The following is a 25052-nucleotide window of genomic DNA, read 5'->3' as shown; positions in this document are numbered from 1 at the left end:
TTTGTTAGGCTCGTTATAACTCTTATACGAGAACCTCATTTTCATTCCATTCTCAATATGACAATAGAATCCAGCAGACCCCGCCTCCCTGAAAAAAAAATATTCTCATTGTGACCTTGATATAAATACCGACAGAATTTCCTCTTAAACAACCTGCTCGGCTGCATATTCCGAATGCCTCCGCCCATCACTTTAGGTTTTTTTTTTCTTTTAAAGGAGAACTAAAGTTTAAGAAAGACAGGCTAGAAATGTTGTACATGATGTTTTGTGCTTCTGTACCAGCCCAAGGCAACCACAGCCCTTTAGCAGTATCACTTATGTATTATAAGGGATAATGTACCCCCTATTGTAAATTATAAGGATATTAGAAGTCACTGAGGGGTTGTTCTGTGACCATATAAAGGCACAAGGCTGCAGGCTGAGTTATACAGGGAACTCTGAGTATCACTCATGTATTATAAGGGATAATGTACCCCCTACTGTAAATGATAAGGATATTAGAAATCACTGAGGGGTTGTTCTGTGACCATATAAAGGCACAAGGCTGCAGGCTGAGTTATACAGGGAACTCTGAGTATCACTCATGTATTATAAGGGATAATGTACCCCCTACTGTAAATGATAAGGATATTAGAAGTCACTGAGGGGTTGTTCTGTTACCATATAAAGGCACAAGGCTGCAGGCTGAGTTATACAGGGAACTCTGAGTATCACTCATGTATAATAAGGGATAATGTACCCCCTATTGTAAATGATAAGGATATTAGAAGTCACTGAGGGGTTGTTCTGTGACCATATAAAGGCACAAGGCTGCAGGCTGAGTTATACAGGGAACTCTGAGTATCACTCATGTATTATAAGGGATAATGTACCCCCTACTGTAAATGATAAGGATATTAGAAGTCACTGAGGGGTTGTTCTGTTACCATATAAAGGCACAAGGCTGCAGGCTGAGTTATACAGGGAACTCTGAGTATCACTCATGTATAATAAGGGATAATGTACCCCCTATTGTAAATGATAAGGATATTAGAAGTCACTGAGGGGTTGTTCTGTGACCATATAAAGGCACAAGGCTGCAGGCTGAGTTATACAGGGAATTCAGATTTCATTCTCTGTATGTTCCAAGTATGTCACATTTTCTGATATTTATTTTCACCCAGAGACAAACAATGTAGGAAATACGAGGATGTTGCCGTTGGGCTCGTCAGAGACACAATAATCTTATCATATGATTGTGGTGCAGCCTAGAGACTGTATATTGTATTTTATGTGAGGAGGATTATCTCCCATGTATTGTCCAGCACACAGATCACATGACAGGCTGCACAGGACATGCCAAATAAAAGGAGCTGCCATACTGTTTATCTTGAATGAGTCATTGTCCATAGGAAGCTAAAGCCACAGCACCAGGGGCACCACTGTACTTTACTCTCTCAAAAATGCCTCTGTCAGTGGGGAGGGCAAGACTCAAATGCAAATATAAGGGAACATGGCTCTAAAATATACTTTATGCCCCATGATGACTATTTGTTTTATATCCCATTAGTGATCCTATGTCTGGAGCTCCCTCTGCTGGCCATTTGAGAAAGAGGCCTAATATTAAAAAAAAGTGTAAAATAACAAGCAGAGGGATGAAAAAAGGCATTGGCTTTCCAGCTGTCATATTGGAGGGGGTCACTGACCCTATCTAGGAACATAGTGGAGAATTTTTTCTCATTATTTGCACTTTTCTTCTGACTCCTTCCAACTTTCAAATGGGGGTCCCCGACCCCATCTAAAAAACAAATGCTCCGTAAGGCTACAGTTTATTTGTTATTGGTACTTTTTATTACTCATCTTTCTATCCAGGCCTCTCCTATTCATATCCCAGTCTCTTCTTTAAATCAATGCGTGGTTGTTAAGATAATTTGGACCCTAGCAACCAGATGGCGGAAACGGAAAACTGCAGAGCCGCTGAATTAAAAGCTAAATAACTCAAAAACCACAAATAATAAAAAATGACAACCAATTGCGAATTGTCTCAGAATATCATTCTCTACGTCATACAAAAAAGCTAGCTGAAAGGTGAACAAGCCCTTTATGGTGTAAATCTGATTTACGGTGGCCATAGAGGGGCAGATTAAAGCTGCCGATATCAGTCCTTTAGACCAATTCGGCAATTTATCTCCCGTGTATGGGGACTTCCGACAGGTCTTCCCAATCGATATCTGGCCACGATATGGATCGGGAAAGTTTCATTTTTCAGGGGATCGACCCGTCGGAGTCTATTGCTCCTCGTTGTAATCCCAACGTTCCGAATATAGCCCTGCATTTCAGGGAAAGATCCGTTTGGATCTAATAGTGGCGGATCTTATAGTCTATGGCCAGCTTTACCCTGCCCTTCAGTCCCCCCTAGGGGGGAAAACCCCGTAATTGGGCAACCACTGGTGTACTACGTGCGCAGGGCATTCCTTCTCGGTATATTTGAATTAATACATTTGCAGGAGCTGCCATATTGTTTCCCTTAGTTCAGTGCAAGTGTAGCTTATCACATGCTTGGAGTATTCCTTCTCTTGCCCAGATTATAGCTGGATGTATATTTCCCCTTTAATAGCATAGAACTAAGGGGTAGATTTATCAAAGTGTGACGTTAGAGATCTGCACAGTCTGCACATTACCGCCTCTCTCCATTAATTTCTATGGGATTTTTAAAGGCGTATTTATCAAAGGGATGATAGTGAAAGTTCACCTTTTGATAAATACGCCTTTAAAAATCCCTTAGAAATGAATGGAGAGAGGCGGTATTTTTCTCTGCGGACTTTGGAGATCTCTAACTTCACTCTTTGATAAATCTACCCCTATGTTGGGGGTTCACGGAACGCTCCGGCTTTAGGGCAGAGACACGCGCTCAGATTTGGGGAGATTAGTCACCCAGCGACAAATCTCCTCTTCTAAGTGGGCGACTAATCTCCCCGAACTGCCTCCCCGCCGGCTAGAATGTAAATCGCCGGCGGGATGGCACTCGGAGCGATTCGTTTTCCGAAGTCACCCGAAGTTTCCTCGTGAGGCTACTTTAGAAAACGAAGTGATCCGATTAAGGGTCAGGGCACACAGGCAGATTCGGGGAGATTAGTCGCCCGGCGATTAATCTCCTCTTTTTCTGAGCGACTAATCTCCCCGAACTGCCTCTGCAGGCTAGAATGTAAATCGTCGGCGGGAGAGCCGGCCCAAAGTTTGCTCGTGAGGCGACTTCGGAAAACGAAGAGATCCGAGTACCATCCTGCTGGCGATTTACTCTCTTCCCCGCCGAAGGCAGTTCGGGGATATTAGTTGCCCCGAAGAAGAGGAGACTAATCTCCCGGAATCAGACTGTGTGTCTCTGCCCCAACTGTGCTGGTTACACATATATCTGCCAGCCTGTTAATACTTGTGCTAAAAAGCGGCAGTTTGGGCTGTTTATTCAGGGGAAAGTTAATACAAACTGTTTGTTATTCCACTGGCCTAGTGACCTGTGTGAGTCAGCACTATCTCCTATCCCCGAGTGCAGCAACATTGGGTCCCTCTCTCCCCCTCAAGGTCACTGTTTGCCGGACAAACCTTATAGTGTTGGCGCTTTAAAAATACATGTGAAAGGGGTTGATCACCTTTAAATTAATGTTTAGTATGACGTAGAGCGTGATATTCTGAGACAATTTGCAATTGGTTTTCATTTTTTTAGTATTTGTGGTTTTTGAGTTATTTAGCTTTCTATTCAGCAGCTCTTCAGTTTGCAATGTCCAAATAACCCTAGCAGCCATGCTTTTATTTCAATAAGTCACTGGTATATGAATAGGAGAGGGTCTGAGTAGAAAGATGAGTAATAAAAAGTAGTCTTATTTGAGAGAGGAGCTAAGCTAATGATTCTGGACGAGCAAAGAGGCACGGTCGTCTCACCAAGGATACTGGATGGAAGATGCCAGATAACACAGCGTGGAACAGGCAGGCCGGAATCGGGATTGGAGAGTGAAGAATAGTAAGTGGACAGGCAATTGGTCAGGATTGGAGAGTTCAGAGTAGTCACAGCAGGCAAGGGTCAGGATAGGAGAAATTTGAGTAGTCACAGGCAGGCAAGGGTCAATACACAGAGGATCAATTGGAATCACGAAGATTAAAGCACCCAGGAACAATCAAATAGAACCTAACAACGGGCAAAGTCCTAAACACATAAATCCCCTTTTATACAATTTGAATTTCGCGCCACAGCACGATGAGGTCATCACGCCGGCGCAACTGCGCCTATGAAACCTGGACGTGCACGCTGCGCGCGCCATAGGGGAAAACGGTGCTGGAGGAAAGAGGACACGTGCGTTCCTGCTGGAAGCGCGGCGGGCGTCCCCACCGGCCACTAGGGTAAGCCACTGGACCACCAGGGTAACTTATAGTTACACTTACAGAGCATTTGTTTTAAGATGGGGTCAGTGACCCCCATTGGAAAGCTAGAGTCAGAAGAAAAAGGCAAATAATAAAAAAAGCTATAAAAAATAAATAATGAAGGCCAATTGAAAAGCTGCTTTGAATTGACCGTTCTATAACATACTAAAAGTTAACTTAAAGGTGAACCATCCTTTTAATAATAATAGTCCCCAGAGCCCAGACTGATATAAATGGGGGGCTGTCAGTGACTATAACCCAGTGTAATATGTAATAGTAAGAATCAGACTTGGGATGTATAATGTAACACACAGTGTTTCGTGGCCTTATTACTGTGCCTACTTTATTAGTATCCATGCCAACCAGAGATTATCAACCATTACTCGTGCTTATCCTTCTCGGGGTAGTAACACCCTGGCACAGAACCACTGAGTCAGCACTGCCACGTCTCCGGATTTTGATTTGCCACCAGCTCAGTTTTACAGCCGTTGGGACGGATATTTATGGCTGCAATATTTGCTCAGTTCTGATATTTCCCCTGGGCTATAAAGATAACGATTTGCGCAAGAACATCGGGAACCCGCAGGCATCATGGTTTTACTTTCACACCTGCACCAAGGAATAGAAGTGGCGCATGTAAGGATGGGGAAAAGGCTAGCGAATATTTTTGTTGCCCATATAAGGTAAACTAATAAGTTTGCACAAAAATGTTCTCTTGCTAGTTCCCAATTGTAAGCAGCAGTCCTGTCCTGCTTTATGGCAGCTGAGATTCTAGCTATCTGTATAACAGAACATTCTGTCCCAGTGGCTGCACAGACTCTATCTGATCCCCATTGTAAGCAGCAGCAGTCCTGTCCTGCTTTATGGCAGCTGAGATTCTAGCTATCTGTATAACAGAACATTCTGTCCCAGTGGCTGCACAGATCCTATCTGATCCCCATTGTAAGCAGCAGTCCTGTCCTGCTTTATGGCTGAGAGTCTAGCTATCTGTATAACAGAACATTCTGTCCCAGTGGCTGCACAGATCCTATCTGATCCCCATTGTAAGCAGCAGTCCTGTCCTGCTTTATGGCTGAGATTCTAGCTATCTGTATAACAGAACATTCTGTCCCAGTGGCTGCACAGATCCTATCTTATCCCATTGTAAGCAGCAGTCCTGTCCTGCTTTATGGCTGAGATTCTAGCTATCTGTATAACAGAGCATTCTGTCCCAGTGGCTGCACAGATCCTATCTGATCCCCATTGTAAGCAGCAGTCCTGTCCTGCTTTATGGCTGAGATTCTAGCTATCTGTATAACAGAGCATTCTGTCTCAGTGGCTGCACAGATCCTATCTGATCCCCATTGTAAGCAGCAGTCCTGTCCTGCTTTATGGCAGCTGAGATTCTAGCTATCTGTATAACAGAGCATTCTGTCTCAGTGGCTGCACAGATCCTATCTGATCCCCAAATGGAACCATCCTCATATAACCTTCAGATGTTTAGAGTAAAAACCAGCAATACTTAGAGTTATAAAATAATGAGTTTATTTTTATAATAAACTATAGGCAGGAATATTTTCTTCCATTTAAAGACTATCAAAAATTAGCCAAAGAGCTACATGTAAAATATACAGTTTTTTTTTACTATAAAGACACATGTGTAAGCATGGGTGTTTGTTATATTACCTAATGCAGACAGTACATGATAAGGGCAGGGCATATTATTATTTGCATGAGAGTTGCCGTATTGAAATCAGCTAGGGCACTTGACAGCAAACAAACCACTACGGAAGTCCTGTCTCTAACTAGGCAAGCAATACGGTGCCTCCCACCTTTATATATAAAAATGCAAGGAAAAGTGGGTATAAAATAAACTATACTTCTGCACTGTGTGTGTGTCTCTACTAATAGAGAAAAGGCGTAAGAAATACGTTAAAAACTTGCATAATTAAAAAAAAACAAGGCTCAGAATTATTTCCATTGAAAACTGTCAATTTGCAGTAATCATCACAATGTACAAAATAATTTAAGCAGTGCACTCATTGGGGAATAAATTACTAAAACTATCATTTTTATTTACACGTGGACTAGTAAACAGCACTAAAGGTACAATATTCGGTGAGTGTATAGTGGGAGCCGAGTCGTCTGATATCGGCAGAAGACTTGAATATCGTTCGGCTTTTGATGGGGCGCCATTGAAGTCACCTGAACTTCGGCCATTGTTAATGCTGAATCGTCAGATACATATAGAATTCTATTGTTTCTATCTGTATATCTGATCAGAGTCAGCTCTACACTTGTGTATTGAAATGAACAATCTTTCCAGGAAAGATAGTTATTGTAACATCTATGGCCACTGTAAGGCTGCGGCAGTGGTACATTCTGTGCATATGTTTAATATTACCCCTGACATTCCCCATTTGGGCAAATTCCCAAACACTAGGCCCCGGCCATGTATGACCTGATTTGACCCAGCCCATATTCATGTAAGACCCAGCCCCTTTCAGGTTCACCAATCAGGACATCTGATATGGGGATGTAGGGTTTGACGGCAGTGAAAAATCAAGAATTTAATAGTCAGTTATGAAACCGCATTTAAAAATCTGTGCAAGATAAAACTACTGACGGCTGAAAGAATATTTTGTAACATTCACAAATATCCGCAAAACCATTTCACCAAAATATATGGTGTGTTAAGTCTGTTTAGTAGGGATGCACCAAATCCGGGCAGAATCCTCCACAAGATATTCATCCAAATACAGAATTGAATGTGAACCCTAATTCAGATCTGAGTGCAAATCCCAAAAAAAACCCCCGCTGCTTTCAGCTGTTCGAAAGTAACATGACCTTTAGGGTTTGCATTCGGTTCTGCCGAAATATCCATGTAAATATATGGATATATACACAGATTGATCCATTGTTTAGGGAAATGAATAGTGATATTAAATATTAACTTCTAAGGCAGAAAACATTTTCAGAAATATTTATGTACGTTACAAAATACTCTTTCTAGCAATTTGTTTTTATGGAAACAATTAGAGATTAGGGCAGAGCTATATTTGTTTCCATTATAACGATATATAGATGATGTTTTCTTTGACTCTAGTATAGCTACAATATATCGATGACATTTTCTTTGACTCTAGTATAGCTACGATATATTGATGACATTATCTTCGACTGACTAGTATAGCTACGATATATCGATGACATTTTCTTTGACTCTAGTATAGCTACAATATATCGATGACATTTTCTTTGACTCTAGTATAGCTACGATATATTGATGACATTATCTACGATATATCGATGACAGTTTCTTTGACTCTAGTATAGCTACAATATATCAGTGATATATTCTTTGACTCTAGTATAGCTACAATATATTGATGACATTTTCCTTGACTCCAATATAGCTACGATATATTGATGACATTTTCATTTCAGTTATAAAGATCAAGGTTAGAACATAATGGAATTATTGCCGAGAGCTAACCACACCGGTCATGATGCTTTTTTAAAGCAAACATTTAGAACTGCCCACTGCACTGTACATCAGTTTCTATAGTAGGAGTCCACTCAGTAAGATAAATATATACTTACTTTTTTTTTACCTCCAAAATTACATTTATGAACGTTTTGAAAAAGAAAATTAAAACAACAGAATAAAAGATAAATATAATAAAAAATATTTTAGAATTACTTTTAAACCCTGTACTGGCTTCTACAGGAGATGCATTGGCTTTGTAGACCTGGCTATAGGACTAATGGCATCTCATACAATCTCCCTGTTAGCATGTCATATATTTCCTTACTTAAAATGTATTATACATATCCAATTGCAATAGAATTCTAAAAAGCTAACTATACAAAAAAAAAAAACAACCACAAAAAACTGTAAAAAAAAAAAAAAAACTCTGGCAGCTAGAACTAGAACTCCCCATTTCTCATCTGCACTCGACCTTCTTCACAAATGTCCCAAAGAGGTGAATTTTTATAAGTTTGTTGTGGGATATGGCCATTAACCAAGTTTTTGTTGTTGATGCTGGTCTTCCTTTGATGTTGATGAATTAGCCATAGCCCCTAATCTTTCCATATGGACAATGACCGTTTCCTACATGGCTTCCTGCTTGGTGATGGTCGATTGTGGAATGGAGGTTGGCTGTTTGTTGACAGATGCAATGGCTCCGTGTACGATTTTGTACTGCTCTGCCCCTGAGCCCGCAGGTGGGGAAGGTTGGGGAGTCTCTGGGGTAGCTGAAAAAATATATAAAGAATAAAATTTATCTTTTTTTTATCAACCACTCATACACCTAGTTAATCTGCTCTCCACTAACTTTATAACAACATTTTGCTTGAATATGTATTAAAGGACCACTAAATTTGGGGTCCACCTATTATTCTATATCTGCCCCCTTTCAGATGTTAAGGTTTGAATTGACTGTGGGACAAATGATGTACTCTCCCGGCTTCAGGAGGACCTAGTCTTCTCAACACTCTTGCCTGTCAAACACTGTGATCCTCAAACACAGGACTTGATCCAGTTCCAACTGTTGGCTTCAATGCACTTGTGTGGAATTGTAAGGAAGTCTGTCTGTTCCACAGGGCCGAGGCACTTGTGTGAGGTGATTGTATGAGATTGTTGAGTCAACATAGACCAGTGGTCATGAAAGGAAACGTAAACGTACTTACACATCTGTCCATTATGAAGTTGGGCCGGCAGAGTGTTGTTGGCTACAATAACATTGGTTGCTAGATGATCTTGAACCAGATGTGGGTGCAAAGGGTGATGGGTGTGTGGCGCTTCATTCGCAGAACCTGATGGAAAGTTAAATGGATATATTAGTCCAAAATTAATGGATACAGGTTGTCAAAGAAGAACTCAACAACTGCAGTAGCTCAAAAGTAAAAGACCATATTAGGTTCTGTTTTATGGTGCGCCAGTGTGACTCGCATTGGGATGGATTTGTATTAGAATATACCACACCATATCATACTCACCACCAAGGAGCATCTCCTGCAGCAGGTTGTCAATCTTGGCCATCCCAAAGAGCTTAACAAATTGGATTTGCTCGATCATCTGCCAAGTGATGCTCTGTAGCGTAGGAAGCAGGAGAAGGAGCTCCCCAAATCTTCCTCTCGAGTCATACTGCCGATCATTGATGTAATCCTCCAGGCTGACCTGCACCTGGTACCTCATTCTCTTGATCTTGGTTGGATCGCTCAAACCTTTGGCATCTAAAAGACCATAGATTATTTTGACATACAGAATGTAGGGAATGTTAGAAGTCTACATATGAGTTGCTTCTAGAAATGGGGTGAGAAGAAAAGGGAAGATAGTGTTAGAAGCTCAGCTAAAGCCAGTAAGTCTAATAGAATAGGTGGATGGGGAAACAACATAAAATACAAGACATCATTGAAGATGTGTGGCATAGGGGGTATATGGTGCCTGTTCAAGATGTACCAGGATGATTCTAGCACTACTTTACTCATTCTGGTGTAGGAACATATCCAACATCATTTATATAAAAGCATGCCCCTTGGAGAAAGATGCAAATGTCTCATGTCCTCTGAAGGTGGAGACTAAGGATGAGGTTTCCTTTCAGGTGCTCCCTGGAAGTCCCAGCCTATAGGGAGGGTAAAATGTCTTTGCTGTGCTAATATATAGTAACCTTGTCTACGTGGAGACCCTGACTAAACGTTGGTGGGCTTAAAATGAGGGGTCTGAAAACTGCCTTAAGATGGCCATAGACGCAAAGATCCGATCGTACGAATCGAGGATTCGTTCGATTTTCGAACCGTGTGTGGAGAGTCCCGACATTTTTCGTCCGGCGGAGATCGGTCGTTTGGTCGATCGGACAGGTTAGAAAATTTCCGTCGGCTGCCGATAATATCTCTGCGTGTTTTGCTGATTGTACGATTTTCAGTGGGAGACTGTCACTAGCTTTGGTTGGACATAACTTTCGTACAATTGCTGTCAGGGGCAGAACATTGCTGATCTGTTCTTTAACTAATCTGACTGGTAAGACTTTGATCTGAATGGTTAGTGGCGGGTCGGGAGATGGGAAAGTCCGATCGTACGAAGATTCGTACGAAGATTCGTACGATCGGATCTTTGCATCTATGGCCAGCTTAAGAGTCATCCGTACCAGGGTCAAAAAATATGATGGCCTTCAGGCACGCGTATTCGTTGTCATCGATTTGAAGCTCTTGGAAGGGAAGAACCAGTTCATCCAGAATCCTCACTGCCACCCGGCCCACTTCGAGTTCTGGACAATTCCGAGGAATGACTCGGTCATTTCCTATCGAGGAGGAACAACAAAAAAAACGATGTTAGTGTTCTGTAAGGCAACTGCTAAACATATTTCTAAGCAATTAAAGGAGAAGAAAAGCTACAAAGGCAGTTTATTGCCAATAGATAAGCACAATATTGCAAACTAGAACTCCATTTTTATTCTTTAGAATGCTTTCCCATAGCTGTGTAAACAGCTCTAGACACTCTCTGTTTGTTTAGCAGCTGCCATTTTAGCTTGCTGTGACATCACTTGCTCGAGTCTCTCCCTGCTTGTTTATAGCTCTGAGTTCAGATTACAGCAGGGGGAACAAACTGAGCATGCTCAAGCCCAAGCCCTGGAGGTTTAAGCTGAAAACAGGAAGTCGGATACAGAAGCCCATGAGTACACAATAGAAGGAAAGAAATGCTGTGTTTTCTTTTGACAGAGTCAAAGCATTACTTTGAGGGTTTACTGGTTTATTTATATAGACCTTTGTGATAAACTTAGTTTTAACCTTTCCTTCTCTTTTAATAATTATATATATATAAATCAATGTAATTTCCAGTCCAATGACACAGTATGACACACTAGAACCATGAGAGTTTGCCAGTTGATGTTGGTGGGCCAACTGGAATTGCTACAAGTGTCTTGGTGTGACACACTCACATTTCCGCTAGTAAATCATTTATACCAATGTCTTACCAAGAAGCAAAATGTCTTTATACATCATTGACCTCTTTGTAGCGCCAAGAAGCAAGTGTTCCCCTGCGTGCGCCCGTAACAGAGCCACCTGTCAATATAAGAGAGACATTTAACTACAGGGAAGGAATGCTCTGGGCACACAACTATTGTGTGTTACGAGTAAAGTTCTATAGAATTCTACTTATACAATAAATATGGTATATCATCCCCACCTCTACTAGAAAGTCTTTCCTATATATTTAAAAAGCCAACATAAAGGCAAGACAATAAAAATCAAAGGCAGTCCCATCACTGCTGCTGAGAATTGGAAGCATCACACACAGGGTTAAAGATTCGACAAATTCAATTTGGCTAAAAAAAAAAATCTACGAAGGACATAGGTTTAGGGTCAGGGCACACGCTCAGATTCGGGGAGATTAGTCGCTTCAGGCGACTAATCTCCCCGAACTGCCTCCCGCCAGCTAGAATGTAAATGGCACTCGGATCGCTTCGTTTTCCGAAGTCGCCCAAAGTTGAAGCTTCATGCGACTTCGTAAAACGAAACGCTCCGAGTGCCATCTCACAGGTGATTTACATTCTAGCTGGCGGGAGGCAGTTCGGGGAGATTTGTCACCCCGAAGAAGTGGAGATTTGTCGCCGGCCGAATCTGAGCGTGTGCCCTGAGCCTTAATCATTAGTCCTAAAACAATGGCAATAGGGAATCTTGTTACTACTTTGATCTGCAAAGAGTGAGATTAGGGCATGGTACACTCACACTTTTTTATTCTACATTTAAGATGTAGATTTAAAGGGGAACTCTGCCCCCAAAACAAAATGTGACATTCATCACGCATTTTGAAGGGTGTTTAAAGTTAAAACGTAATCGCTGTTGAAAGCAGTATCTGTTTGTTAGGAAAGGAGAACAAAAGCCTAAACATTCTGGCTAGATTGGCTATAAATACTGAACTCGTTATACTACCCCAGAGGTTCAGCATCTCCAAACCGGTATAGGATCTATTATCCGGAAACCCAATTTAGAGGGCCCTTTTAACCACCAGACACCCCCTACATATCCAGTTCTGTATGATGAGAGTATCGCACCTGGTCATCCAGTGGAAGCTCGCAGAAAGCCGGAATATACTTTGCCCACTCCACCAAAACCAGCAGCTGCTGTTTCATGGACTCACACACGTCTGTGATGCAGGCGATCTTCTTGCCTCTTATGTCTGTGTTCAACAACCCCACTGAGGAGGTTATCTGCAGGGATCACAAATAATCAGAGTGAGTATATGAATATATCCAGTTTCTATTTAATGTTTTGCACAACTGCTGCTGAGCTGTTTCCTTTGCCTTCCTAAGCTTTCTCTGTTCTGCATTCCTTTTAATCCAAATCCTACAGAGAAGGAATGTTCTGGGCACATAATAAGCTATACCCTCATACTGTACTGTCTAAGGGAAACAATATGGCACCTCCTTCCCATATGTATAAATACAAATATACAGAGAAGGAATGTTCTGGGCACACAATAAGCTATACCCTCATACTGTACTGTCTAAGGGAAACAATATGGCACCTCCTTCCCATATGTATAAATACAAATATACAGAGAAGGAATGTTCTGGGCACACAATAAGCTATACCCTCATACTTTACTGTCTAAGGGAAACAATATGGCACCTCCTTCCCATATGTATAAATACAAATATACAGAGAAGGAATGTTCTGGGCACACAATAAGCTATACCCTCATACTGTATTGTCTAAGGGAAACAATATGGCACCTCCTTCCCATATGTATAAATACAAATATACAGAGAAGGAATGTTCTGGGCACACAATAAGCTATACCCTCATACTTTACTGTCTAAGGGAAACAATATGGCACCTCCTTCCCATATGTATAAATACAAATATACAGAGAAGGAATGTTCTGGGCACACAATAAGCTATACCCTCATACTGTACTGTCTAAGGGAAACAATATGGCACCTCCTTCCCATATGTATAAATACAAATATACAGAGAAGGAATGCTCTGGGCACACAATAAGCTATACCCTCATACTGTACTGTCTAAGGGAATCAATATGGCACCTCCCTCCTCCCATATGTATAGATAAAAATAAACAGAGAAGCTGTGCATAGTAAATTAGTCACCTTCTTACCTTACCCTCAGGGAAATAAACAGGCTATCATACCTAATGCATCAGTAAAAAACCTTTAAACATCTCAGAATGTGCCGTTACCTGTTGGGAAAGAACTTCTGCTTGAATTAAGACATTAATGGATGGTAAACTGCTGTCCTCATAACTCGACCTCCTTGTACTTATCCTGTCCCGCTCATTCTGTACGGCTGAAGGAGAGAGAAAAAATAGAATCAAAGAACCTTGGAATATCAGTCTGGCAACAAGTACACATTTGTCTCCATACACGTCATTTAAAAGGGATGGTTCATTTAAAAACTCCAAAAAAAATCAATCGATTCAGGAAAGCCCGAAGAATTTGAGTGATTCGGGTTTTCGCTTGACTTTATCAAATTTTTTCCGTGATCCGATTAATTCAAGTCATTTTTATTAATAAATAAGGTCAAATCTGACATGGGAGTTTGGTTGTTTTTTTTTTTTTTTAAATAAAATATGAGATCAATTCAGATTTTAGTAAATAACCCCCTAAAGCTACTAGAAAATCATTTAAACATTAAATAAACCCAATGGGCTGGTTTTGCTTCCAATAAGGATTCATTATATCTTAGTTGGGATCAAGTACAGGTATGGGACCTGTTATCCAGAATGCTTGGGACTTGGGGCTTTCCGGATAACTGATCTTTCTGTAATTTGGATCTTCATACCTTAAGTCTACTAGAAAATCATGTAAACATTAAATAAACCCAATAGGCTGGTTTTGTTCCAATAAGAATAATTATATCTTAGTTGGGATCAAGTACAAGCTACTGTTTTATTATTACACAGAAAAAGGGAATTTTTTTTTTTTTTTAAATGTGGATTATTTGGATAAAATAAAGTCTATGGGAGACAGGCTTTCTGGATAACAGATCTTTCTGTAATTTGGATCTTCATACCTTAAGTCTACTAGAAAATCATATAAACATGAAATAAACCCAATAGGCTGGTTTTGCTTCCAATAAGGATTCATTATATCTTAGTTGGGATCAAGTACAGGTATGGGGACCTGTTATCCAGAATGCTCGGGACTTGGGGTTTTCCGGATAACGGATCTTTCCGTAATTTAGATCTTCATACCTTAAATCTACTAGAAAATCCTGTAAACATTAAATAAACCCAATAGGCTGGTTCTGCTTCCAATAAGGAATAATTATATCTTAGTTGGGATCAAGTACAAGCGACTGTTTTATTATTACACAGAAAAAGGAAATTGTTTTTAAAAATGTGAATGATTTGATCAGAATGGAGTCTATGGGAGACGGCCTTCCTGTAATTCGGGGTTTCTGGATAATGGATCCTATACCTGTACTGGGAACTATCCTCCAAAATGTATCAGGAAAGAATCTTCCAGCTCTTGTGAACTACAACTCCCAGCATTCCCTATCAATTACAGCCTTCTAAGCAAAGAGGTGACCCCCTGGCTAATATGAGAATGACAAGTATATGGGTCACCGGGTGCCAGTGATACTCAGCAGAGGTATAGGGAGCCTCCCCAAGGTCAGGCTGTGTTATCAGTTCAGACTCTCTGTGATGTTCCCTGTATGTGTTTGCTCAGTAATTAGCTCTAATGCCTCATCTATTCAATATTAACAGACAGTGGGGAGGCTTCTGGGAAAGCATAGGCAGCTGATAAACATCCTATTCATGCTAAACATATCAGTACAGGCATGGGATCCGTTATCTGTGGAAACCCATTATCCAGAAACCTCTGATTTAACCTGACTCCATTTCAAGCAAATAATGAACATTTTTAAAACTGATTTCCTTTTTCTGTGTAATAATAAAACAGTCGCTTGTACTTGATCCCAACTAAGATATAATTAATCCTTATTGGAGGCAAAACCAGCCTATTGGGTTTATTTCATGTTTATATGATTTTCTAGTAGACTTAAGGTATGAAGATCCAAATTACAGAAAAATTTGTTATCCGGAAAGCCCCAGGTCCAGAGCATTTTGGATAACAGGTCCCATACCTGTACTTGGTCCCAACTAAGATATAATTAATCCCTATTCGAGGCAAAACTAGCCTATTGGGTTTATTTCATGTTTATATGATTTTCTAGCAGACTTAAGGTATGGTGATCCAGATTACAGAAAGATCCGTTACCTGGAAAACCCCAGGTCCCGAGCATTCTGGATAATGGATCCCCATACCTGTATTCAATCCCAACTAAGATATAATTATTCCTTATTGGAAGCAAAACCAGCCTATTGGGTTTATTTCATGTTTACATGATTTTCTAGTAGACTTAAGGTATAAAGATCCAAATTACAGAAAAATCCGTTATCTGGAAAACCCCAAGTCGCAAGCATTGTGGATAACAGGTCCCATACCTGTACTTGATCCCAACTAAGATATAATTAATCCTTATTGGAAGCAAAACCAGCCTATTGGCTTTATTTCATGTTTATATGATTTTCTAGTAGATTTAAGGTATGAAGATCCAAATTACAGAAAGATCCGTTATCTGGAAAACCCCAGGTCCCGAGCATTCTGGATAACAGATCCCATATCTGTACAGGTTATTATCTATTCATTGTTTGAAGAGATCGACTCATTTACTCCCTTTTATGATACCATGTAATATTTTTACACCACTTTTACTAGTCCTGCAGTTTTTCCATCAGCGGAAAAATAAAAGAAAACTTCCGTCATTAAGTTTAACAGCAGTGAAAATGCACATTTCAATGTCACTCGTGGGTCCTTGTGCCTCCTTTTTCCTTCAGTTTTTTAACCAGCCGTAGGTATTCCAAACAATAATGACCCTAGAGGGCTGATTTGTCAAAATTGCCTTTTTTCCAGTTTTCTCCAATTTTTTTACATTTATCAGACATAAAATGAATTACATTTCGGAAATTTAAGCTGCTTAATCAACTGATTTTTTTCAAAAGTTGGCAGAATTGAAAATAAAAAGTCAAATCTGTTTTTTTTTCTTTTTGCACATTTTTCTTTCATTAAAAAACACATGAAGGCCCATTTGTTAAAAGTAACATTTTAGTGGTGTTACTGATGAGCGAAATTTTTTTTGCTACATTTCGCCACAAAAATGACGCCCATAGACTGTAATGGGTGAAAGACTTTGTTGCCCAATTGGTCGGCGTCCAAAAAATTGCGTCGATTCATTTCAGAGAATTTTCGTTGAATTAAAACAGCTCAGATTCGCCCATCACTAGTGTTAGAGCTTTTTGAAACCACAATTACGTTCTTTTTTTCTAAAACCGCAAATGCCACGCAAAGTATTACAAAAAAAATAAAAAGAGCCTGAAAAAAGACGATGTGCTCACAAGATATGAAAACCTCTAAAAATGCAAGTTTTACAAGTGAAGAAAATCCAAAGATCCCTCAAAGTCTTATTGGATAAACAAAAGGCCAATAGGATCAGCACAGCTCTCATTGACTTTTGTCGGACCTTGACTGCTTTTACAGGTACGGGACCTGTTATCCAGAATGCTCGGGTTTTCCAGATAACGAATCTTTCCTTAAAGGGATGCTGTCATGGGAAAACATGTTTTTTTTCAAAACGCATCAGTTAATCCAGCAGAATTCTGCACTGAAAATCATTTTTTAAAAGAGCAAACAGATTTTTTTATATTCAATTTTGAAATCTGACATGGGGCTAGACATATTGTAAGTTTCCCAACTGTCCCCAGTCATGTGACTTGTGCTCTGATAAACTTCAGTCACTCTTTACTGCTGTACTGCAAGTTGGAGTGATATCACCCCCCTCCCTTTCCCCCCAGCAGCCAAACAACAGAACAATGGGAAGGTAACCAGATAGCAGCTCCCTAACACAAGATAAACAGCTGCCTGGTAGATCTAAGGGTAGGGGCACACGGCGCGATTTCGCCGCGATTCTGCGCTAAGCGAGTTGTCGCTGCGTTTTTTAAGCCGAAATAGCTTTGCTAACTTTGGCGCTGGCGTCAATGCAAATCGCGGCAAAATCGCTGCGCTAATTCACACGCGGCGATTCGTTTTCTATTGTCGTCCGAAGTTGCCTCGCTGGGCGTTTCCGGGCGACAGTAGAAAAAGAATCGCCGCGTGTGAATTAGCGCAGCGATTTCGCCGCGATTTGCATTGACGCCAGCGCCAAAGTTAGCAAAGCTATTTCGGCTTAAAAACCGCAGCGACAACTCGCCCAGCGCAGAATCGCGGCGAAATCGCGCCGTGTGCCCCTAGCCTAAGAACAACACTCAAAAGTAAAATCCATGTCTCACTGAGACTGATTCAGTTACATTGAGTAGGAGAAATAACAGCCTGCCAGAAAGTAGTTTCATCCTAAAGTGCCGGCACAAGTCACATGACTGGGGCAGCTGGGAAACTGACAATATGTCTAGCCCCATGTCAGATTTCAAAATTGAATATAAAAAATCTGTTTGCTATTTTGAGAATTGGATTTCAGTGCAGAATTCTGCTGGAGCAGCACTATTTACTGACATGACATGTTTTCCCATGACAGTATCCCTTTCATTTGGATCTTCACACTATTAGAAAATCATATAAACATTAAATAAAGCCAATAGGCTGGTTTTGCCTCCAATAAGGATTAATTATATCTTAGTTGGGATCAAGTACAAGCGACTGTTTTATTATTACACAGAAAAAGGAAATCATTTTGAAAAAAATTGGATTATTTGAATAAGATGGAGTCAGATGGAGATAAAAACAAACACAATTTTTCAGAAATAAAAAATACGATTCATGTTTTCCAAATCTAAGTGCAGAAAGCCCCTCTCTGACAGGTTTAACTTCAGGAGACACAGGCCCTTGTGTTCCATAAATCAAAAGCTGAATGTGTTTGAGTTTACAAGTGACTAACAAGCTGACAATCTGATCATTCTGGCGTGTTTCAATTGTCTGCCAGAATCAAACAACGCCAGGGTTAACGACCAATAAAGCAATTTCACTGCATTCCACCCAGTTTTACAGCCTCACCTTCTTTCTTCATTCCAGCCCTGAAGCACTTTTTCAGCCGGCAGTAACGACACTGGTTTCTCTTGTCCTTATCCACAACACACTGTCTGCTGAACCTGCAATGGGAAGGAACCGGGAGTGAGAACGGGAGCTCTAAGGGCAGAGACACACGCGAAGATTCGGGGAGATTTAGTCGTCCGGCGACAAATCGTCTCTTCTTCGGGCAACGAATCTCCCCGAAAAGCCAGCTAGAATCGAAATCGCGGCGGGATGCCACTCGGAACGATTCGTTTTACGAAGTCGCGCAAAGTTTCTTTGGAAAACGAATCGCTCGGAGTGCCACCCCGACGGTGATTTAGATTCTTGCCGGTTCGGAGAGATTAGTCGCCCGAAGAAGAGGAGATTTGTTGTCAGACGAGTAATCTCTCTGAATCTTCGTGTGTCTCTGCCCTAAGGGGCTCATTTACTAAAAGAGGAGTTAAACGGCGCCAGGAAAGCCGGATATAAGCTGCCAACAGACTATTGGGCAGTGTATGGGGCCCTCCGACAGGATTCCTCCATATCTGCGGCCAGATTTCAAAATCCCTCTGATGCAGTCCGACCACCTTTATTCTCATAGTTGTGATCTGATTGTTCTGCCCTAGGGCCCATGATTGGATCAGCCCCACATTGTGTAAGTCAAGGGGGACATATTGGGGAAGCGATACGCTCGTTTGGGGACCTCGTCTCATGGATCACTGCGTTTATAGAGACCTTTGCCTATTGCAACCCACCAGCCCCTATATGTAATATGAGATACTACGTTTAGTAAAGAACTAGTATATGCTACCTGCTGATTGGTTGCTATGGGTTACTGCCCCTGGGCAAAAAATAGGGTAATTTACTAAAATCATCATCATCATCATCATCGATTTATATAGCGCTGTCAAGATACGCAGTGCTTTTTTAAAATCTGAATTTATATCATAATTTAAATAAACAAAAAGTTCAACCAAACCCCCATTCCTGATTTTGCCTTAACTATCAATAAAATGACTCAATTAAATCACATCAGGAAAAAACCTGATAAAACCAAGAGAAAAACCCATAAAAACAAGTTTTTAAATTATTTGTCTTCTTCTGACTCTTTTCAGCTTTCAATGAGGGTCACTGACCCCATCTAATAAACATATTCTGTGTAAGGCTACACATTTATTGTTACTTTTTATTACTTATCTTTCTATTCAGGCCTCTCCTATTCATATTCCAGTCTTTTATTCATATTAGTGCATGGTTGCTAGGGTCATATAGACCCTAGCAACTGGATTGTGGAAATTGCAAACTGGAGAGCTGCTGAATACTAACTAAAAAACCACAAATGATAAAAAACAATTGCAAATTGAATGTCACTCTGTACATCATACTAAAAGAAGAATTTGTTAAGACTTTGCATGGGGGCAGTTGCCAATAGCAAAACATTGGGTCTTTGCCTTTATTCTATAACGTGTAGGTTACTGTTGAAATCTAATTGCTGATTGGATGTCAGCAATTTATCAGAATTAGACCGATTCCCCTATACTATACTGGTGTTTATTTGCAGGATAATTTGTAAGCACCAGAAAATATACAATCAGTTTCCCCCTCACTTATTTATTGAGTGTCACATTCATCTTGTGTTTATCTAGACCCAGTCTGATGTGCGTGTGCTCAGTGTGAGTCTCTGAAGTGAGAAATAAATCATCTAATCTCTGGAGTGATAAAAGTTTCTTGTAAAATATCTCCGAGGCCAAGAGACCCATCAAGTCACTCCAAATTAGGATTGTATAGCAAATCAACCAATAATCACCAGGTGACACCAGGTGAGATAGTTCAAATCTCACCTGCATGAGTACATGTGGTTTTTCCTAACACTCCTCCTGAAGAAGCCCTTGCAGCCGTCACAGCTGGACGCCCCATAGTGTTTGCCAGTCGCTCGGTCACCACAAATGGCACACAGAGAGTTAACTCCGATACTGTTTGAGGCATTGAGACTTGTCACATCTGAGGGGGATGTATCTGTTGGATGAAAGGGGTCATATAGACAATTAATATGTGAAAAAATACCCCCATTAGTATTAGATATACAACATCAGAAAGCTTAGTATAATATCACAAATGTACCGCAAAAATCACAAAATCATCTTTAGTAAAAGTATAATAGTCTCTGTGACTGTGGGATAGCAGGTATAGTAGGGAGAGATGGTGTCTATAGTAACAGTGTGATAATAGTCTCTGGGAAGGGAGTGTGACTGTGGGATAGCAGGTATAGTAGGGAGAGATGGTGTCTATAGTAACAGTGGATAATAGTCTCTGGGAAGGGAGTGTGACTGTGGGATAGCAGGTATAGTAGGGAGAGATGGTGTCTATAGTAACAGTGGATAATAATCTCTGGGAAGGGAGTGTGACTGTGGGATAGCAGGTATAGTAGGGAGAGATGGTGTCTATAGTAACAGTGTGATAATAGTCTCTGGGAAGGGAGTGTGACTGTGGGATAGCAGGTATAGTAGGGAGAGATGGTGTCTATAGTAACAGTGGATAATAGTCTCTGGGAAGGGAGTGTGACTGTGGGATAGCAGGTATAGTAGGGAGAGATGGTGTCTATAGTAACAGTGGATAATAGTCTCTGGGAAGGGAGTGTGACTGTGGGATAGCAGGTATAGTAGGGAGAGATGGTGTCTATAGTAACAGTGGATAATAATCTCTGGGAAGGGAGTGTGACTGTGGGATAGCAGGTATAGTAGGGAGAGATGGTGTCTATAGTAACAGTGTGATAATAGTCTCTGGGAAGGGAGTGTGACTGTGGGATAGCAGGTATAGTAGGGAGAGATGGTGTCTATAGTAACAGTGGATAATAGTCTCTGGGAAGGGAGTGTGACTGTGGGATAGCAGGTATAGTAGGGAGAGATGGTGCCTATAGTAACAGTGGATAATAGTCTCTGGGAAGGGAGTGTGACTGTGGGATAGCAGGTATAGTAGGGAGAGATGGTGCCTATAGTAACAGTGGGATAATAGTCTCTGGGAAGGGAGTGTGACTGTGGGATAGCAGGTATAGTAAGGAGAGATGGTGCCTATAGTAACAGTGGGATAATAGTCTCTGGGAAGGGAGTGTGACTGGGATAGCAGGTATAGTAGGGAGAGATGGTGTCTATAGTAACAGTGGATAATAGTCTCTGGGAAGGGAGTGTGACTGTGGGATAGCAGGTATAGTAGGGAGAGATGGTGTCTATAGTAACAGTGGATAATAGTCTCTGGGAAGGGAGTATGACTGTGGGATAGCAGGTATAGTAGGGAGAGATGGTGCCTATAGTAACAGTGGATAATAGTCTCTGGGAAGGGAGTGTGACTGTGGGATAGCAGGTATAGTAGGGAGAGATGGTGTCTATAGTAACAGTGGATAATAGTCTCTGGGAAGGGAGTGTGACTGTGGGATAGCAGGTATAGTAGGGAGAGATGGTGCCTATAGTAACAGTGGATAATAGTCTCTGGGAAGGGAGTGTGACTGTGGGATAGCAGGTATAGTAGGGAGAGATGGTGCCTATAGTAACAGTGGGATAATAGTCTCTCTAGGAAGGGAGTGTGACTGTGGGATAGCAGGTATAGTAGGGAGAGATGGAGCCTATAGTAACAGTGGGATAATAGTCTCTGGGAAGGGAGTGTGACTGTGGGATAGCAGGTATAGTAGGGAGAGATGGTGTCTATAGTAACAGTGGATAAAAGTCTCTGGGAAGGGAGTGTGACTGGGATAGCAGGTATAACATCAGTCAAGACTATATCATACAGGCATTATGTAGTCATTCATTGCACGTTCTATAGATAAAAAAAGCTACAGATGGGCATAGAATATGGGGTTCTCAGCTGACCAGACAAACCCAAATGAAAGGAAGCTCATTGTTTGCTCTCCATGTACAATTATCCCATCCAATGCCACCATTAGTTAAATGAGATCATAACTCACAAACACTGGGGATGCCATTTATTCATCTCAAGAGCCACACGAGATTACAGAGCGATATGGAGAAAAATTGGATAATGTACCCATAATGTAAATGATAAGGATATTAGAAGTCACTGAGGGGTTGTTCTGTGACCATATAAAGGCACAAGGCTGCAGGCTGAGTTATACAGGGAACTCTGAGTATCACTCATGTATTATAAGGGATAATGTACCCCCTACTGTAAATGATAAGGATATTAGAAGTCACTGAGGGGTTGTTCTGTGACCATATAAAGGCACAAGGCTGCAGGCTGAGTTATACAGGGAACTCTGAGTATCACTCATGTATTATAAGGGATAATGTACCCCCTACTGTAAATGATAAGGATATTAGAAGTCACTGAGGGGTTGTTCTGTGACCATATAAAGGCACAAGGCTGCAGGCTGAGTTATACAGGGAACTCTGAGTATCACTCATGTATTATAAGGGATAATGTACCCCCTACTGTAAATGATAAGGATATTAGAAGTCACTGAGGGGTTGTTCTGTGACCATATAAAGGCACAAGGCTGCAGGCTGAGTTATACAGGGGACACTGAGTATCACTCATTCCAATGAAAGAGTTGATCTGTCTACAAAACCCACAGTTTGTGGAACGTCAAGGTGAGTTTTAATATCCTTATTCACAGATGGGGTACATTATCTTTTATACTACTCAAGAACACTGCTGTAAAACTCAAGTCAATCGTGACAAAATCTCCATACTGCATATCTATGTAGCTGTTACACCTCCCTTCTGAGTGTCAGCCCCAGTGTGTTACTCAGTATGTGGCCTCCAACTAGTCTTATCATCCCTGGGATGTACAGGAAAATGGCCCATCTCAGCCCTGTGTGGCATTAACCTAAGGAAAAGTAGAGAGATTTGTTTTCTGCCAGATAATACACCATTTGCCATTTTCCCTGAAGTTACCAACATTCCGGTAAGTCTGACCCCTGCAAATAGGCAAATAGGCACTTAAACAGGGATCCCGTGTGCCCTGACTTCCCATGTGTTGTATGTGTTAGAGGGCAGCACACAGGCTGGAGATTGGCAACTCTACCATTGACTGTTGTGTACTTTACCTTAAGTGCCTTGTGTGTGAGCAAGGAGATAAGGCAACCAGTCTGCTATCTTTTACAAGAAACCACAAGGAAAATAAATCTCACCCTCACATGGCTCTTGTCTAACAAGTTTTTGGATAATAAAACATCTATTACTGCCTGGTATAACACAAGGGTGGGCATTAGCACCCTATTGGCATTTGTGTGATATTCCATGCGCATTGCCAGATATGCAAGAGCAAGTCACCAAGTTATTATTATCTTCACCTGAAATTATTATGGCTGAGTTTACACTAGTGCAATAATAACAAACACGTACTTCTTCTACTTGAAATACAACTCCCAGAATGCACAGCAACTCAAACAACAATCCTGACTCTACAAAGCAAAGCCCATCTGAGAGTCAGGATAAGATCAACTCAACAGAGCAATGGTGGTTGCTCTCATTATTATCAATAAAAAAATGCAGATAACTGTGTCTTTGTGGTCCAGGTAAAGCATCCGTTATCCAGAAACCCATTATCCAGAAAGCTCCGAATACGGAAATGCCGTCTCCCATAGACTCCATTACAATCAAATAATCCAAAATTTTAAAACTGATTTCCTTTTTCTCTGTAATAATAAAACAGTCGCTTGTACTTGATCCCAACTAAGATATAATTAATCCTTATTGGAGGCAAAACCAGCCTATTGGGTTTACTTAATGTTTATATGATTTTCTAGCAGACTTAAGGTATGAAGATCCAAATTACAGAAAGATCTGTTATCCGGGAAACCCCAGGTTCCCGAGCATTCTGGATAAAATGGCTGTACAATGTTTTACTGACACGTAAACAAAACAATATCAACGCAGAAATACATCCTTTGTGATGAAAAGAGTTTAAATAAATGGGTTACATAAGACACACATAGGGTTGCCACCTGGCCGGTATTTTACTGACCTGGATGGGAAAAATTATGGTTGATCCCAATGTTATTAATAGGGAAAAAATAGAAATATATAGGAAGGCCGGTATTTTTTTCCAGAAAAGGTGGAAACCCTAGACACACACTAGATTCCAATATAACAAAAAGTTGTAAGTTAGGGTTGTTGTGTTTTTGAAGGTATATCAACTGTCCAATGCAATAAAAATGTCACTGTCCCTGCACCTGTTTGCAATGTCCTGGAATATGGACTTTGCCAGGCCCTGTTTCTTTGCTAAAATGGACATACCAAACCCGCAGTCCTCCAGTCATTGTTGTCCTACAATTCAGATATAACTGGAGTGCAATCCAAATCTATTATCCTAATGCTACTATAGGTACCATCTCTCCCTACTATACCTGCTATCCCACAGTCACACTCCCTTCCCAGAGACTATTATCCCCACTGTTACTATAGACACCATCTCTCCCTACTATACCTGCTATCCCACAGTCACACTCCCTTCCCAGAGACTATTATCCACTGTTACTATAGACACCATCTCTCCCTACTATACCTGCTATCCCACAGTCACACTCCCTTCCCAGAGACTATTATCCACTGTTACTATAGACACATCTCTCCCTACTATACCTGCTATCCCACAGTCAC

At 40.9% G+C, this 25052-nt stretch overlaps 1 protein-coding gene across 2 annotated transcripts in view; it reads right to left on the bottom strand.

Annotated features, from left to right (window-relative positions):
* Positions 1-8459: 8459 nt before the first annotated feature.
* Positions 8460-25052, bottom strand: part of LOC108700876 (hepatocyte nuclear factor 4-alpha-like) — a 60277-nt gene continuing 43684 nt past the window's right edge. For both annotated transcript variants that reach the window (XM_041575815.1, XM_018234905.2), the window contains exons 2-10: positions 20282-20456; positions 18444-18538; positions 13574-13680; positions 12429-12584; positions 11349-11436; positions 10521-10673; positions 9373-9609; positions 9064-9189; positions 8460-8628 (exon numbers count right to left, since the gene is read on the bottom strand). In XM_041575815.1, coding sequence (XP_041431749.1) covers positions 8486-8628; positions 9064-9189; positions 9373-9609; positions 10521-10673; positions 11349-11436; positions 12429-12584; positions 13574-13680; positions 18444-18538; positions 20282-20456 — 1280 coding nt within the window. In that variant the 3' untranslated portion in view covers positions 8460-8485. The remainder of the gene's footprint in view (positions 8629-9063; positions 9190-9372; positions 9610-10520; positions 10674-11348; positions 11437-12428; positions 12585-13573; positions 13681-18443; positions 18539-20281; positions 20457-25052) is intronic.

Source organism: Xenopus laevis, chromosome 9_10L (assembly GCF_017654675.1).
Source record: "Xenopus laevis strain J_2021 chromosome 9_10L, Xenopus_laevis_v10.1, whole genome shotgun sequence".
Lineage (NCBI taxonomy): Eukaryota > Metazoa > Chordata > Amphibia > Anura > Pipidae > Xenopus > Xenopus laevis.
This window is presented reverse-complemented; position numbering and strand designations above follow the sequence as displayed.